The following is a 15,454-nucleotide window of genomic DNA, read 5'->3' as shown; positions in this document are numbered from 1 at the left end:
GCACAACGAATACTTGAAAATACAACACGTGACATAATAGGATAAAACACACTTTTACAAACCAACTTCGAATACAATAATTTTACAAACCGGGTCTAAATACATACTTGATATACAAGTCTTCCAACTATTAAAACTAGAAATTTATGCCAAGGAGAAGACTATACTACACTACCCCTAGAGGTTCAGCCTGACACCACCGGTTAGACCGGTGCATCCCACCGGTCAGACCGGTGTGCATGGGTTCCCCACGTAGACACCGGTCAGACCGGTCCCTCCGACCGGTCAGACCGGTCCCAGCAAAACAGAGGAGTTGCACACTCAGCCCCAAGAGTGCAACCCGCCAAAACTCTAGTCTAGGGGTCTCGCTCCACCACTTCCCACCCCTCTGCATTTCTGCGGATAAATTTAACGCAGCAGGGGCGGAAATCCACGTCCGAGTGTCCTGGAATAAATTGGATAGTAACAAACCCTGAGCAACTAATACTCCGCAAGACTTACCCGACCAGTGGGTATAACTTAGCCCACATATCTAGACATGTAAGGCGTTTGGCTGGTGGTTATTTTGCAGAAAAAGCGACTAAAATAGTTCCTTACTTTCATTATTTTAGTCTCAGATTATATATGAATTAACTCTAATCTAATATTTGCAGGAATCAACTATAGCAAACATGGTGGTGCAATCCAAATATCTCAATGTGTTCAAGATTTTATATATATATATATATATATATACATATATACATAAACAACTTACCTTCTAACATTTTACTACAATGCAGCAAAGAGATCAAGGCCCTCATATCCGCGAGACACGGTGAATCGATTCGATTTAACCTTGCAAGGTAGACCTAATCAACACGGCACGCGTATGCCCCGTCGGACCACACGCACCAACCCTTCCCCTCCCCGTCTCGAACTACAGAACCGCCCCACCTGCATATAGTCAGCTGAGCCCTACGAGAGACCACCAAAAGTAAACATATGCATCCCAATTCTTCGCGGCCACTCGACTCACCCTAAGGGGTGGGTAGAAGTTCTGTACTTTCGAAACAAGGCAGTACTCGGCTTACCGGTTTCAACTACCTCCAACTCCCGGCATGTGGTTAGTACAATTCAATCCCTGATCAGCACTGCCGACAACGATCGGTCCTTAACCGACTCAGACGGGGCTAAGACAACCAGGAACCCGGTCCTGCTGTCATACCTATACATCATCATCACTCCTCGTCCGGTCTCACATTTCCATATCACATTCAATAACTTAGGGACTGTAATATAAATATAGATAACATATATCTCGCGAGTAACCGGAAATTACTCGACTTCTAAATATCCTATATCTCGCGAGTGACTAGAAGTCACTCGACTTCTATCGTGAACTTATTAAGCATAGTATTTCTATCGTCCTATACATGCTATTATAACTCAAGGAAACCTAGAGATCATGCAACTAGGGTCCAAACAACTCCTAAACGTAATGCACAGTTAATAGATACATATATAGATGTCATAATTTAAAATAATAGGATGTGCACCGGGGCTTGCCTTGCGTCTGCTGCTCAGTACTGGGGTGAGTTGGGCCTTGGACCGACTCCCCACGATCCTCCTGCTGTGGGGCTTGCCCCTGTGGCCCCTATGGCTCCGCAACCACCTCGTACACAATTTCCTCCGCCGCGGCTACTACACGTATGCATATGCATATGGCATGAGAGAATGCATGTATGATTTATAAAAATTACAAGTAATCAATAACCAAATTAATTTCTATCTATTTTCACTAACAAACCCTAATTTAACCCTTTCAGCCCTGCTAGCACCGGTCAGACCGGTATACCAAACCGGTCAGACCGGTCTGGCCTGTGTGCGACTCGAGACAAAAAATCCGGAGTATCCGGATGTATTCTCGGAGTATCCGGACTCCCAAGTCCGAAGAATCTGGACCTAAATCCGGAATGTCCAGACTACCACAAACTCGGAGTATCCGAACACATGGCCGGACTGTCCGGACCCCTACCGGTCAAACCGGTCCCTCCGACCGATCAGACCGGTCCTACCCAGACCAAAACCTAGGATTCCTTGGCGCGGCGAAAATCGCCCACCAACTCCAAACCCTTTCTAGGAACTAGTTCAAGGGTACATGCGAATGCTTTTGACCAGAGGAAATCACCCAGAACCCCCTAGGAAAAGAGATCGGCCGACACAAGTGTATATACCTTGAGTGAGCTCCTTTGTGCACAAGAACTTGAATCCCGGCCACCCTAGGGAGGAAATCGTGGAGAGAGTGACCCACCACGCCGATTTGATCATTAAATTGGACTTGGAATCAAGTGGAAAGGGTGGATTTGGGAAGGTTTGGGTTTGGGTGAGGGGGAGCTCGGGAGAGAGCGTGACCTGAGCGTGGTGAGGATGAGTGAGTTGTTGGGAGAGAGAGAGATGTTTAAATGTTGTGGGGCCCCTCAAAATGGTTCAGCCTAGTTCAACCGGTCAGACCGGTTGGTCCGACCGGTCAGACCGGTCCAGCCTGGGCCATCCCAAGTTTGGCAAAGAATTCAACTATTGGTTTGTCATATCGATTTGAGATTTATGTGTCGTGATTAGCCTTAAGTAAAGGTGATTAACACCTGGGTGTTACAAGCACCCTTGAGACGTATGTTTCAAGTAGCAAGAATAAAGATGGAACATGTCTGTGGCAGCATATATGGAAAGCAAATATCCCTCCAAAAGTCAGAATTTTTGCTTGGCGCTTAGCAAGAGATGCTCTCCCAACTAATAAAAACAAGAAAGCTATGAATATCTTGAAGGACGATACGTGTAATATTTGTGGTATGGAATCTGAATCAACTTACCATGCAGTGGTTGCCTGCCCTCATTCTCGTGCTCTCTTGGAAATAATGCGTACAGATTGGCCTGTGCCGGATGGCTCTCTACTTCAATTCTCAGGTCCAGACTGGTTTTTACTCTTGCTAGATCGGCTGTCTGAGGAAGAGCGCTCTGTAATCATCCTAATCTTTTGGCGCAACTGGAGTGACCGCAATTCTATAACCCATGGAGGAGGCCGACTTTCTATTGATGCATCAGCTCGTGCTTTAAGAGCCCTGCAAAAAACTTTTTCTGGAAAACAACTTAACATTATAGATGATGTGAAAGGAAAATTCCCCCTTAATGTTTTTGCAGGAAAACAAAAACAAAAGGTGCCTCTGGAGAAGCAAACACCCAAGCTCTTGTGGCGACCACCAGAGGAAGGATGGATTAAAATAAATGTTGATGGAAGTTATGTTAAGGCGACGGGAGAAGCCTCTGTAGGGGTCATCATTCGGGATCACAAGGGGAGTGTCCTTCTCTCTTCATGGAGATACATATTTCAGTGCACCTCGGCGGAAGAAGCGGAACTTCTTGCATGTAAGGAAGGCTTGTGGTTGGGTCATCAATGGTGTGACAGCCCAGTGATTCTAGAGTCTGATTGTTCTAGTTGTGTGGCTGCTCTTGCTAAGCATGAAATTAATCGCTCTGTTTATGCTAGCTTGGTAGAAGATAACAAAAACATCATGAGAATGCTGGAAAATGTTCGTTTGGTCAAGATCAATAGAGAGCAAAATATAGTAGCACATGAATTGGCACAACATGCTAAACGAGCTTTTCAGCTCTGAGGTTTGGTTATCATAAATTCCTAGTTGTATACAACATGTTGTGCTTCTAGATTGTAATGTGACCTAATTAAGCTTAATGATCAATCTTTTTTTTCCTCGCAAAAAATGTATTATTGGGATATCCCAATACCATTTTCATATGTTGTTAGGGGAGATACTTGTATAGTTCCCCAATAATCTCATCTGAATCAACTAACATATTGGGAGAGCCAAAATTTTTCCTTTATTTGTGGAGAGTTGGGGTGAAATATTAGGACAAACCAATAATTATCAGGGAAAGGAAGAGGTATTGGAAAATTGCTGGAGCACATCTTTTCCTAATATTGATAGATTATTCGGCAGAGAGTGGCTGCTGGAGATGCTCTTATGATCCTTTTATTTCATTCTTTATCTGCTTGTTTCTTTTTTCATAAAACTAGTTTATAGAATATATGGTAGTAGTATTTATCCAACACGGTGCTGTCCCAAGTTTTGAGCGACACACATGCATGGGAGAGGAACCTATCGATTTGTGTTTTTCTGAAGCTGCATCATACATAGCTCGGATCCCCAACTCCTCACCTAATGCTATCAGGAGTACTTTGTTTTCTTCCTTTTGATCTAGCTAGTGCAAACTAAAAGGAAAATAGTACTTCACGAATAGTGCTGTAGCGGTATAACCCTACCGCAAACCGTGCCAGCTACAGATTCATTCCCTCTGCCAGGTGCCCAGGTCCATGCGCGAAACGAACGTTGGCTGTTTTTCCAGCTCCCCGCCCGTGGTGACGCGCGGCATCTTCAGCCTTCCAAAGAAGCGACGAAACAAGTCAAGCGACGGAGTGCGATCGAGCAGCTTCCGTGACCGCACGCGCAAAGACCAAAGAGCAGGACGTGTCTTTGTACAGCTGTTGTACACTTCGACATGGGTGCTTTGCACTTGCAGTAGTGTTGTACACCGCGACGCAGATCGCTCGCAAAACTGGATCGGATCATCCATCGTACCCTGCTGGGCTTCCCTTTTTGGTTCACTCCTGGCCCAAGCCCGGCAAAGGAGGGCGACTTCCGATGGGCTGCCTGATTGGCGGCACTGTGGTAACGACTAACGAAAGGGGGGAGATGAAGAAGATGAGGCGGCGGCAGCACCGCCAAATAAACTCTGTCCTATCCTATGATGATTTCAGATGATGAAAATAGGTAGGTATTGGATGTGCAGTCATGTAACTACGATCAGACTCAGAAGCAAATCATGGCATCCGATCCACTGACGCATCATCATGTACATTATATTATGACGCAAGAAACTGAGCTGTTTACATGACTTCACTCTGCACTAATACGACTCCTCAACCATCTAACTTAACACTCTCTACGACGACTTCAATTTCTAAACTGGAGTATCCTAGATTCGTAGTAGGCCAGTACCATCTTGAAACTAAGAAGACACAAACTAGCCTGAGTAGTATGGACAGAAACCTCGACGGCGGCATCTACGGTGACAATGGAGGAGGTGTGGCCGTGGGCGGCATTATCGGCGGCACCTGGTTCGCTGCCAGATCAAATACACACATGATCGTCAGGTCAATCGATCGACAGATCTCATTGCAAGGAGAATCATCATCAATTCTGTTGAAAAATAAATAACAATGCAGGATATTGTAGTAACTTACAGTTGCACATGAGGAGCGTCTGGATCGGCAGCACGGCGCCGCAGGCGAGCGGGAGGACGGCCATGCGGAGGGGGTCGACGGGCCTGGGCAGGAGCTGGTTCATGCCGCCGTTCGTGCCGTGGCAGAGGCAGATGGGCGCGTCCCGGACGACGGCCCTCAGCCCGTCGCAGCACTCGCCGGGGGGAGTCGCCACGGCGGTGGCGCTGGTGAGGTAGTCCGTGCACGGCGCCATGGCCGCCAGCGGCGTCATGCACTCCGTCTGCGGCGGCGGGGAAGGCGAGGCGCCCGGCAGCAGGCCGCCCAGGGCGCCGCCCTGCTGCGGCGGGGAGCCCGGCGGCGGGAGCAGCGGCTGGATGATGCTGATGATGCCGCCCAGCGGCGGGAAGAGCAGGCCCAGGATGGCCGGCAGCAGCCCCGGGGGGGAGCTGGACGCCGGCGGGGAGGCCGGGCGGGGTCGGCGCGCCGCCATCTTCTTGTACGGACACCTTCTCTGCCGCGTGGGCGTGGCTCGCAGCCGCTGGCTTCAACCCTTGCTGGGCTTGGACTGGCCTCGCCGCTTCCGAGGGCTGCAGCGCCGCCGCCGCCACGGCGAAGGCGAGGAACAGGGCGATGATCTTGGGCGACGTCATCGCTAAAAGAGATGGCGGAATTGGAGGTCTCGGAAGTAGGATGTAGGAACTAGAAGGATGCTATGGCGCTTTGCCTGATTCTTGCGGATGTTGACGTGGGTTTGGTCTTCAATTTATAGTGCTGGCGGCGTCGAGATAAAGCATTCAAACATTCCTGTAATGCTATCGGACTGTCTCTTTTGCCTGTGGTGTGTACGACCGACGAAGCCCTGCTTGCAGTCCTGCTGATCTGAAGCACGTAAAATCTGCGTTTGTTTTCGGGATGAAGTTGGACGCGATACGGATGGTGCAAGCCAGATGAAGTAGCGCTGTTTGTTCTAGTCGCAACTACGGTGAATGCGTAGGATTCTGGAGTCCTGATCCCTGAACCGCAGAAGAGATTCCTGACCAAGTAGGAGCTACTCCCTCCTTCCCTGTTTATAAGGCATATACGTATATCAAGATTCAAACCTTGTCATCTTTGACCAATAATTTAACTATTAAATTTTTATTTTTATAATGCAAATTTCATATGATTGGATTCATAATCAAATATATTTTACAATGATTATAAGTTTATAATCAAAAGTGATATAATATATGATAAATAAATGGTCAAAGTGTTGTTTAGAAGACCGTGTCATGTTCCACCATGCCTTATAAACGGGGAAGGAGGGAGTACTTGCTAGACACTGCTAAGTTCAGACATTGTTACAGCTTGCAGGAGTCCGATGTTTCTCAAATTCAGAGCCCGGTGCTCAATGTAAAAAAGTTGTTGCCGTCGATATCTGAAATTTGAAGCTTGCTGTAATGAGATATGGCTCCTTTTTATTGGATCATCCTTACAAAGATGGGAACATATCTAGTGCAAACCAAGGACTTCGTGCAAACCCGTGCAAACATACTAAAAAAAGTTTCAAAAAATTCTGAAAAAAATCATGAATGTGCTTCTCAGATTACATCATCCATATATAAAATTTCATGGTCAAATTCGTTTTACTCTAGAAGTTACAAAAAAGACAAATTTGAGATGCATTTGAACCATTATTGTTGTCAGAAAATTTGTCTTTTTGGTAACTTCTAGAGTAAGACGAATTTGACCATGAAATTTTATATATAGATGAGGTAAGCTGAGAAGCACATTCATGATTTTTTTCAGAATTTTTTGAAACTTTGTTTAGTAGGTTTGCACGGGTTTGCACGAGGTCCTTGGTTTGCACTAGATACGTTGCCTACAAAGATTGGGTTTTACACACCACACTTATCCAGTAAAAAAAAGTGCGAATGTTTTGTGTTTCAGAATGGTCTCTACGGCTTTAAGTTCCAAATGATTAGCCCGGATTTAAAACATGGTACCTATCGGCGGCGTTGGGGCCTGGATGACATGGGCTTGGAAATTTTGTCTGGAAAGCTAGGGCCAGACCTAGCCCAGCCCAACAAACGTTAGCCGTGATTCCTGAAGCATGGAACTATGGAAGACCCGAATTTTTTTTTATTTTTTATTTTTTGCAAACGTACTACAGTATCTTGGAGAACCACAGCTACTGACAAGGAGCAGCTCTTTGATCGCCACTGTCACCGTCGAGCCTTTTTGACAAATCCAGGCAGCTTGTGATCGCACAACGTTATCTTTACCTCTTTGTTCGTATGGTGGCCATCAACGTCAAACATCGACCATTTCCTTTCCCTGTCCTTGTTATCTACGTCTCCAGCAAATCGACACATCAGCTTTATCCAGGCGATACAACCAAGTTGCTAACTGATTTGCTGGTCTCACTATCTGCTTTCTTTCGTTATCTCTACAGCACAGAACAGAGACCAGATATCTGCACAATTCAATGCATGACTCCAACAATTTTCAGACCACATAAATTTTCACAGCTGCAAGAAGCGCCCATGGAGGAAAGTCCTTTTCAGACTAATAATTTGCATTCTCTCGAACAGCACAGGCGACGAAACCGGTTTATTACTTTCAGAAGCGTGATAAAACAGCTAGGGGCTCCTGCAGTTCCCCTCTGTACAATACTACCATGTCAGCTACACTCTAATTATTCTTCGATCAGTCCCTGGCCAGCACTCCTTTGTTCTTCAGCAGTATCACCTCCTCAGCGGTTTGTAGAGCACAAAGCTCACATACTTGGATTCGAACCGGTGAGTGACTCCAAGGGCGAGCAGCGACTGCGATCCCCACCCTTTCTCGATGAAAAGATGGTTGAGGACGACATGCTGTGGCTTTGGAGCTTGATCATCAATGCTATCAGTATCACCAAGGACAGACATGAGAAGCTGGGGAGGGAGGGTGGGTGGCTCCTTGGCGAATTCCTCATCTCCCGGATATTGCAGGTCGTAGCTGTGCTCCGGTGATGGAGGTGCTTCAAATTCAGCTACGCTGTCGAGACTGTCGGGAACATAATCCTGTTCAATTCAAAGATGTTTTTCAGGTTAAATGGGAAACAAAGTTATGTTATGGACCACCTTTAGATGGCATAGAGAAAAATACCCCCAGTAATTTTCTTGCTTTGCTGTTTAGGTTCTCACAAGTTTGAATGATGAAACAGAAATATAGTACTGACATGGACATCGAGGAGGTTGGCCAGTTGTCCTCTCTCATCAGTTACACAAGGTTGCTCAGGGATGTATCTCAATGCCCCGTCCACAATGATCCGGTAATGATATACTCCAGACAGCAGAACCAGTAAGATGGTGTGATCTTTGCCAGACCTCTCTAATGCTCTCCTGAGATTAACATGCCGAGTTTATGAATTTAATCCTGAATCTGAGATGTAAATAAGGTTTCTGAAGACACAATGTCTGATTTTATCATATACCTCGACGTCCAGTTATCCCATGATCCTTCCAGAAACACCTCATTTCCTCCTTGACTCCATGTAATCAGAGTTGGAATCCCCTTCTCCGAGTGGTTGGTGGTGGATTCGTCTGTTCCATTTATCGGTGAATGGTTGAAAACAGGAGAAAATTCAGTAGGTCTCTGAAGTGGAGTCACTGGAACCTGCAAGGTACAGTTACCTGTCAGTTGAAGCAGGACCAGCAGCAATGAAAATAAATGCAATTTGCCCCAGCTGAAAATGAGTTAAACAATATTGAAATATGCTTAGAGGTAATACTCCTACAATAAAAGGATTTTACAGCAATTCGTGCATAATTGCATATATCTCCCAGCATTACAGGAGTCTGATAGGATTAGCAATTCCTTTCAGAAAAGTGAAGGGTTAAAACTTTACATAACTTTCATAAGTTTAATAAAAATTACGAGAAGAAAGTCAAGTGGATCAAGCGTATGGTTATGTCTCTGTACATTGGTGTGGGAATACTCTATATTGAAATATAAGATGAGTCTGGTGAAGAATTCATAGGTCGATGGGAGGCTTATATACTACTAATAATAAGATGACTTCAAAGTTACTATAAACACAAGTGGAAGTTATTAGGAGTATGAACTGTTACATTTTTTTTGGACCAAATTGCCCAAACATCTGCTTTGTGACACATCTTTAACATTGAAACAAACAAATACTTCAATAAAAAACTTCATCCAACTAGACGTACTAGCTTAATGCTCCAAGCGGCAGCCATCTGTGTCTCATGTAAATTAAAGGTGAGGGGATAATCAAATGATGCAGTCAAATACTACAATGTGCAGTTGCAGGTCTAACTAATGATCACATTTAAGCAGCCTCGAATAAAGTACTGTACTTATGTTGAATCAAATGATTCTTTTTGAGAGCTGTTCTGATCGTGAATCACATTTCTAGATCATGGCGCCTATCATCTCCCCCTTCTAGGGGGACCATCCAAGAACCAAGAGCAAGCAATCTGCTCTACAATGTAAATCGTACTGTCGAACCTCAGTATGCATTCAAAGAGACCACATGCCCTCAAACCAAGACCAGGTGGTAACAATTTTGTCACAGTGAGGTGTGCAGTGATCGAGGACGAAAAATGGAACAATCAAAAAGACTTGCATCATCTAGTCACTTTTGCCACCAGAGCTAAATGCCTAACAGAAGGATTAAATAAGTATATGTGTGGACCAACTTGTCCACTGCACCCAACCCAATCCGAGATTCAGAACTACCAAATCCGTTTGCAGAATCCAGGTGCAGCCAAATCCCTCTGTAATATCTTTGTTTCAGTGCCTATCTCTTTATCTTTCTTTTTTTTTCGATCCCTTTTTTTCTTTTGGTATGTTTGCATGGTGCACTGTCATCCTGAACAAGAATCCATTCTTTGAGAACATCACAAAGATCTACAAGTTGCAGTCTTTCGACAGATCTGCCAGATACATCCAATTACACGCATCGCTTCTACAGCCGAAACAAATTTAATTAACAATGTTGGATTACAAAAGAAAAGAAAGCACGCAGGTTATGTCACCAACAAAAAAATAAGCAACTCCACAGCGAGCAAAACTGAATTTGTCCGCGAAGCAGGAGCAGAAAGCAACCGAGCAGCAATATTCGTCTTCGAAATTGCTAATCTGCAAGACCCTAGGACTACCACAATCCGCACGAAGCACCAACAAAACGAGGCAATGGAACAATTCCATCGCGCGAAAGTGTCAAGAACATCAGAAGAGGGGGTTTTTTCCCTCTCGAATCATTCCTTCCTTTTGGGGTAACAATAAATCATCATCAGTTCATCACCTGCGGCACGAAGAGGTAGGGCACGGGCGGTGGTTGCTCCAGCATCACCGCGTCCGGCGGCGACAACGGCGGCGGCCTCGCAGCGGTGACCCCTGCCGAGCTACTCCCGCCGCCGTTGCGCGCCGCCAGCTCCGGCGACGACGCCATCTGGCCGTTCTCCCCTTCCTTGGCGCTCGTGTTCCCCATGCCCGCCCGGCCGCGCGGATTGCCGCCGCAGCCGCAGCTACTCTCTCCCACTTCCCGCCTGCACCAGTCAAATCCTCTCGGCGAGTAGCAGTACTACGCCCACCTCTTGAAAGTTGAAACCGCCGCTCTAATTGAGCAAGTGTTATGGCGAGGCAAGCAACTAGGCGGAGGAGCGAGGGACTACGGCACTGCGCGAGAATGCCACGGGGGTTTGGGTTAATTTACGCCGGCGAGCCACCGGGCGCCCCCGGAGCCCGGAGCTGACACAGATGGCGCGCACAACCACCGGTCGGCTCGCCGGAGGCGGAGGGGGGACGAGATATAAAGTGGCGGGTCACGTGGCCCGCACGCTGCCTCACGCGAGTTTTTCTGGAGCTATCCCCGCGAGTTTTCTCCGCCGTCGGATCAGATGGGTCGGGCCGTCTCGGCCGTTCAGGTGCGTCCGTGCATGCATGCGTCGTGGACTCGTGGAGGCAAATTACCGCGATGCCCCTGGAAATCTGGGGCCTGCTTGGATTGGTGCTAGCCAAATGTTGGGCAAAAAATTTGCCCACATATTGATAGAAAAAATGTGAGAGTTGGGAAAATTTTGACACTCAACCAAATAGTGGCCAAGCATGCCAAAATTTTGGTATGAATCCAAACAGGATTAGGCCGACGGGTTATATTCTGGATTTCTGGTTGTGGTTTCATTGTCGTTGGGTGGGTTCTGGTGGTCTAAGAAGTCAACATTGGCCGGTTATTTTTCTAGAAGGATAAGTTCTGCCTTCTTGGATAGGGACCAAGAAGACCTGTGTTGATATGGATTGGGGTGCTTTATATCTCATCGCATGGCTGGTGTAGAGATGTCAAAGACGTGCACTACATCTAAAAGGAAGCGTGTTTATTATGGAACTACATTTTCTGTATACATAGGGCACAGGATTTTCGCAATTGCAATTGTTTTAAATAACGAGGTTACCTTGACATGAACCGTAGCACTATAACAGTAATAATTGAGGAAGGACAAAGATGTAGAGAACTATTTGATATCTTGCATTGCCAGGTTGCTGAATTATAAGCAATATGATAATCATCTCTACATTCACAAGTGACACACTCTTACCTTATGTAATATGGTATTTCTAGTTTTAAATAAATCATATTGTCATTAAGAAAAACTGAGTTGCACATGATTTATAAAATTTTGAGGTTGCAACTCATCTGAGTGCGGTAAATCAACTCGACCAATTCAGATCTGGGTTCGAATTTTTAGCCTGTTGTGATTATAGGGGTTTGGATTTTTCAACCTATACTGGAATCCCAGTTACCCTCGACCTAGCAGGAGAAACATGAGCTTGATACGTGCATTAGGCCGGTTGGTCGGGGGCGTCTATTTTCCACATATGCGAGTGGAAATGTTCCCTTGACTCTGGCGCCGCCTCCCTCCACTACTGCCAACACTAATCAGTTCGGATCTGAATTCCCCCGCTCGATGCCTCGCCCACCACATATCAACTCGTCGCCCCCGCTCGACCGCCGACGCCTGCAACCAGGCCACCTCCACCGTCAGACTTCCCTGTCCCCCCTTCCCCCTCTTTTACAACCATCAGAGGCCTCCCCGAAGTCTAGCCACCTGAAAGTGATCGGGTGCTCTAGCCTAAGAGGGGGAGGGGGTGAATTAGGCACTAATAAAAACTTTGACCTATGGCTCCAACTAGTTTGCACAAAACTTAAACTAAAACAAGCTATCTAGATGTGCAATTAGGTTGTTCTAGTGTGAAACCCCTGTCCCAAAAGAGTTATGCACCCTATAGCCTTTCCTAACAAGAAACTACTCTATGAAAGTAAAGACACAAAGGTTGCAAGTAATAAATGCAGAAGCTTAAAGAGCGGGATATGAGATAGCAAACTCTTGACGCGGGTGTTTATCCCGTGGTTCGGTTAGCCACAAAGGCACACCTACATCCACGTTGTTGTAGCACTCACTAAGAGTATTGCTACTCGGCCACCAAGTCTCTTCCGTGAACACAATCACGGTCACCTTGGCCCCGGGTTCCACTAAGGAGCTTCTCCACAAAGGATGGGGGTCTCCACGTCCCCCGCACAAAGATGTCGTCGCCGCTCCACACCAAGTCGGAGGGTCGATGACGTTGCCGGCGAGCTTCACGCTCCAAGGTGCCGGCGCACCAAGCTCTTGTTTTGGTTCACTAGAGAACCACAGCACAAAGGCTCAAGGCCTTGCAATCTCACTCACTAAGAGCTAATCCTTTACACAACACTCTCAAAAGTGTGCTAAGGGCTAAGGATATGATCTTGATGCTTTTGTATGGCTTGGAGATATTCTTGGGTGTGTGTGGGATGTCCAGCAACTCCAGCAATCTTCAAATGGCCGGGGTAAGGCGTATATATAGGTCACCAAGTCTTGTAGCTGTTGCTCCAACGGTCAGCAAAAAATCTACGTATCATCGGATGAACCGATGCCTTTGGCTGAGGTAGCGTCGGTTCTTCCGGTCACTCATAACCCGAAGTAGCCGTTGAACTTCTAGCAGCTGACGCGGTGATCACCGGTTGAACCGATGCTTTGTACCGATGCATCACCGGTTCATCCGGTGCTCAAGGATCTTCTCCTGGGCACTGACGTCATTACACCGATGTAATACTCCAATGCACCGTCGGTTGAACCGGTGCTGAAGAAACTTCTCCTGGGCACTTAACATCGTCTCTGGTACACAGTACGCCCAATGCACCGATGCCCTTTCTTGGACCGTCGGTTCAACCGGTGCCTATAGACTGACTTGGTTTCGATTCCCTTCTGCACTAGAATTCAATAGCGTCGGTTCTTCCGACTACCATCGGATGCACCGATGCCCTTGGCGTCGGTTCTTCCGGTGCTACTGACTGAAGAGCTTTCAGGGCGCTGCCCCTGAGACCCGCGAGTGGCGGCTCCCCCTCGACCCCCGTCCGCTAACCGGGTAGCGGAACCCCCGTAGGGGCGGCCCTTCGGGCCTCACTTTGCCTATCTTTTCTTTCTCTTGTCATCACTTGAACCTAAAAGCCTGAGAATGGTCATCTTAACAATCATATTAGTCTAAGTGTTGTGTTGTCATTCGATCACCAAAATCACTCGAAATGACATAAATAGTGCCATGTTCGTTTCACCACCGGAGCTCGTCGGGGAAGATGCATAGTACATGTACGATATAGCGTCGATTCCTCGCATATGCGGTGAATAGATTTTCAGAGTCTCTAACTTGCCGAAAGGTTTCATCCCCTAATGTCATTTTTACCAGGTCTACTCAAGAGATGTATAGAGTACACGTTGGAGCACGCAAGCTAATCAAAACCAATCGAGAAGAAGAGAACAGCAAGGGTAAAACGGTAACTCGGACACGGAAATCCGATTTGAGAAAAAAAATGGAGGCCCTCGTGCTTTGAGCTCGGATCGAGCAGAGTAGATGAGCCGCGGCGCGGCGCGGCGACGATAAATTAATTTAGGTTGAAGAAGGACCACGATGACGACGACGAGAGGCGCCGCGCCGGCGCGCCCGGGCCGGCGGCGAGGGAAATGGATAGGCTGGTAGGCCCGTGCTTATCCTCTGCGACAGGCTGCCGCGACGCGATCCTCTGCGACGCGTGTCCGTGTTGTACCACCTGTCTCCGCTATCGTTGTTGGTTTCATTTTTTTTCGCGATCGTGTCTGAACACGTTTTTCATTAAAAAGAAAATTGGTTTCACTTCTTGCAATCAATGCAAGCAACGTTCTTTAGCTAGTTTAATTAATCCGGCCATTAGTCTTGGTCTATCAGCGTGCGTTGGGACGCTGGTAGTCTTGGCAAGAAAGATGGGTGGGTGACGGCGGCGGCAGGCAGAGCAAAGGGCAGTCCCAATGGGCATTAATGTGTAGTTTCTATCTTCATTAAATTAAATGTCACCTAAGCAAAAATGCTGACGTGGGAATTCAGTTAATGAGAAAAGAGAACCAAAACACAAGAAATCGTTTTTTAGATGAGAAACGAGTCTTCACTCGACCCGATGAAGAAAGAAACCATCAAAACGCCATTGTGAAGAAACCACCGGTTTCTATGGTGGGACCTTGCGTGCTTGCCTTGCGCGCTCGCCGGCGCGCCCTCGCCACCCCGCGTGCTTGCAGGCGCGCCCTCGCCAACGTGCGCTCGCTGCTGCGCGCTCGCCCAGCGCCGCCCCGTGCGTCCTCACCGGCGTGCTCTCGCGGCTCCGCGCTCGCCCAGGGTCCTTGCCGCTCAGCGCCGCCCCGTGCGTCCTCACCGGCCTGCGCTCGCGGCTCCGCGCTCCCCCAGCGTCCTCGCTGTTCCGTGCTCGCCCCATGCGCCGCCGCTCCACTCCACTCTCCGTCGGTGCCGCAGGAGAAGGTGCCGGAGGATTCTGTGGAGCAGAGCGTCCGGCTTCAAATGCGACCGGACCACGCAGAGGCACAACGGTGACCACGAGGGTCTGGCCCGGGGGCAGCCCGAAGCCGGTCGTGGCACCGTCGTTGGAGAGGATGCCCGGCCACACCGTGTAGTCGTAGCCCCGCCCAGCTCGGCCGGCGACGCCCCCCAGCCCTGCTCGGCTACGCCGCTCACGCCCGCCCGTCCGCGACTGAGCAGAGGAGATCAGGAGAAAGAGAGCAGAAAGAGAGAGGGGAGGAGATAAGGGAGAGAGAAAAGACATGTATTAGGCTAGACACTTGCATTGGAGAT

General features: G+C 47.7%; 2 protein-coding genes across 2 annotated transcripts; both read right to left on the bottom strand.

The window, feature by feature from the left end:
- Nucleotides 1-4,892: 4,892 nt before the first annotated feature.
- LOC120665086 (non-specific lipid-transfer protein C6-like) lies at nucleotides 4,893-6,000 on the bottom strand. The gene is made up of 2 exons (XM_039944518.1): nucleotides 5,297-6,000; nucleotides 4,893-5,175 (listed from the first exon to the last, which is right to left on the bottom strand). Exons 1-2 carry the CDS (start codon nucleotides 5,763-5,765, stop codon nucleotides 5,117-5,119), a joined length of 528 nt encoding a protein of 175 aa, XP_039800452.1. The 5' UTR covers nucleotides 5,766-6,000; the 3' UTR covers nucleotides 4,893-5,116.
- A 1,776-nt stretch (nucleotides 6,001-7,776) lies between these two features.
- LOC120665084 (SNF1-related protein kinase regulatory subunit beta-1-like) lies at nucleotides 7,777-11,074 on the bottom strand. The gene is made up of 4 exons (XM_039944515.1): nucleotides 10,569-11,074; nucleotides 8,733-8,914; nucleotides 8,478-8,640; nucleotides 7,777-8,319 (listed from the first exon to the last, which is right to left on the bottom strand). Exons 1-4 carry the CDS (start codon nucleotides 10,752-10,754, stop codon nucleotides 8,002-8,004), a joined length of 849 nt encoding a protein of 282 aa, XP_039800449.1. The 5' UTR covers nucleotides 10,755-11,074; the 3' UTR covers nucleotides 7,777-8,001.
- Nucleotides 11,075-15,454: the final 4,380 nt, after the last annotated feature.

Source organism: Panicum virgatum, chromosome 3N (assembly GCF_016808335.1).
Source record: "Panicum virgatum strain AP13 chromosome 3N, P.virgatum_v5, whole genome shotgun sequence".
Lineage (NCBI taxonomy): Eukaryota > Viridiplantae > Streptophyta > Magnoliopsida > Poales > Poaceae > Panicum > Panicum virgatum.
This window is presented reverse-complemented; position numbering and strand designations above follow the sequence as displayed.

Excerpts from the sequence above, each read along its gene's own strand:
- LOC120665086 (XM_039944518.1), bottom strand. The coding sequence starts at position 5,765 with ATGGCGGCGCGCCGACCCCGCCCGGCCTCCCCGCCGGCGTCCAGCTCC. Across the intron at positions 5,176-5,296 it reads GACGCTCCTCATGTGCAACT|CGAACCAGGTGCCGCCGATA; the intron begins GTAAGTTACTAC and ends TTGATCTGGCAG.
- LOC120665084 (XM_039944515.1), bottom strand. The coding sequence starts at position 10,754 with ATGGGGAACACGAGCGCCAAGGAAGGGGAGAACGGCCAGATGGCGTCG. Across the intron at positions 8,641-8,732 it reads TGGGATAACTGGACGTCGAG|GAGAGCATTAGAGAGGTCTG; the intron begins GTATATGATAAA and ends TGTTAATCTCAG. Across the intron at positions 8,320-8,477 it reads CCAACCTCCTCGATGTCCAT|GATTATGTTCCCGACAGTCT; the intron begins GTCAGTACTATA and ends TGAATTGAACAG.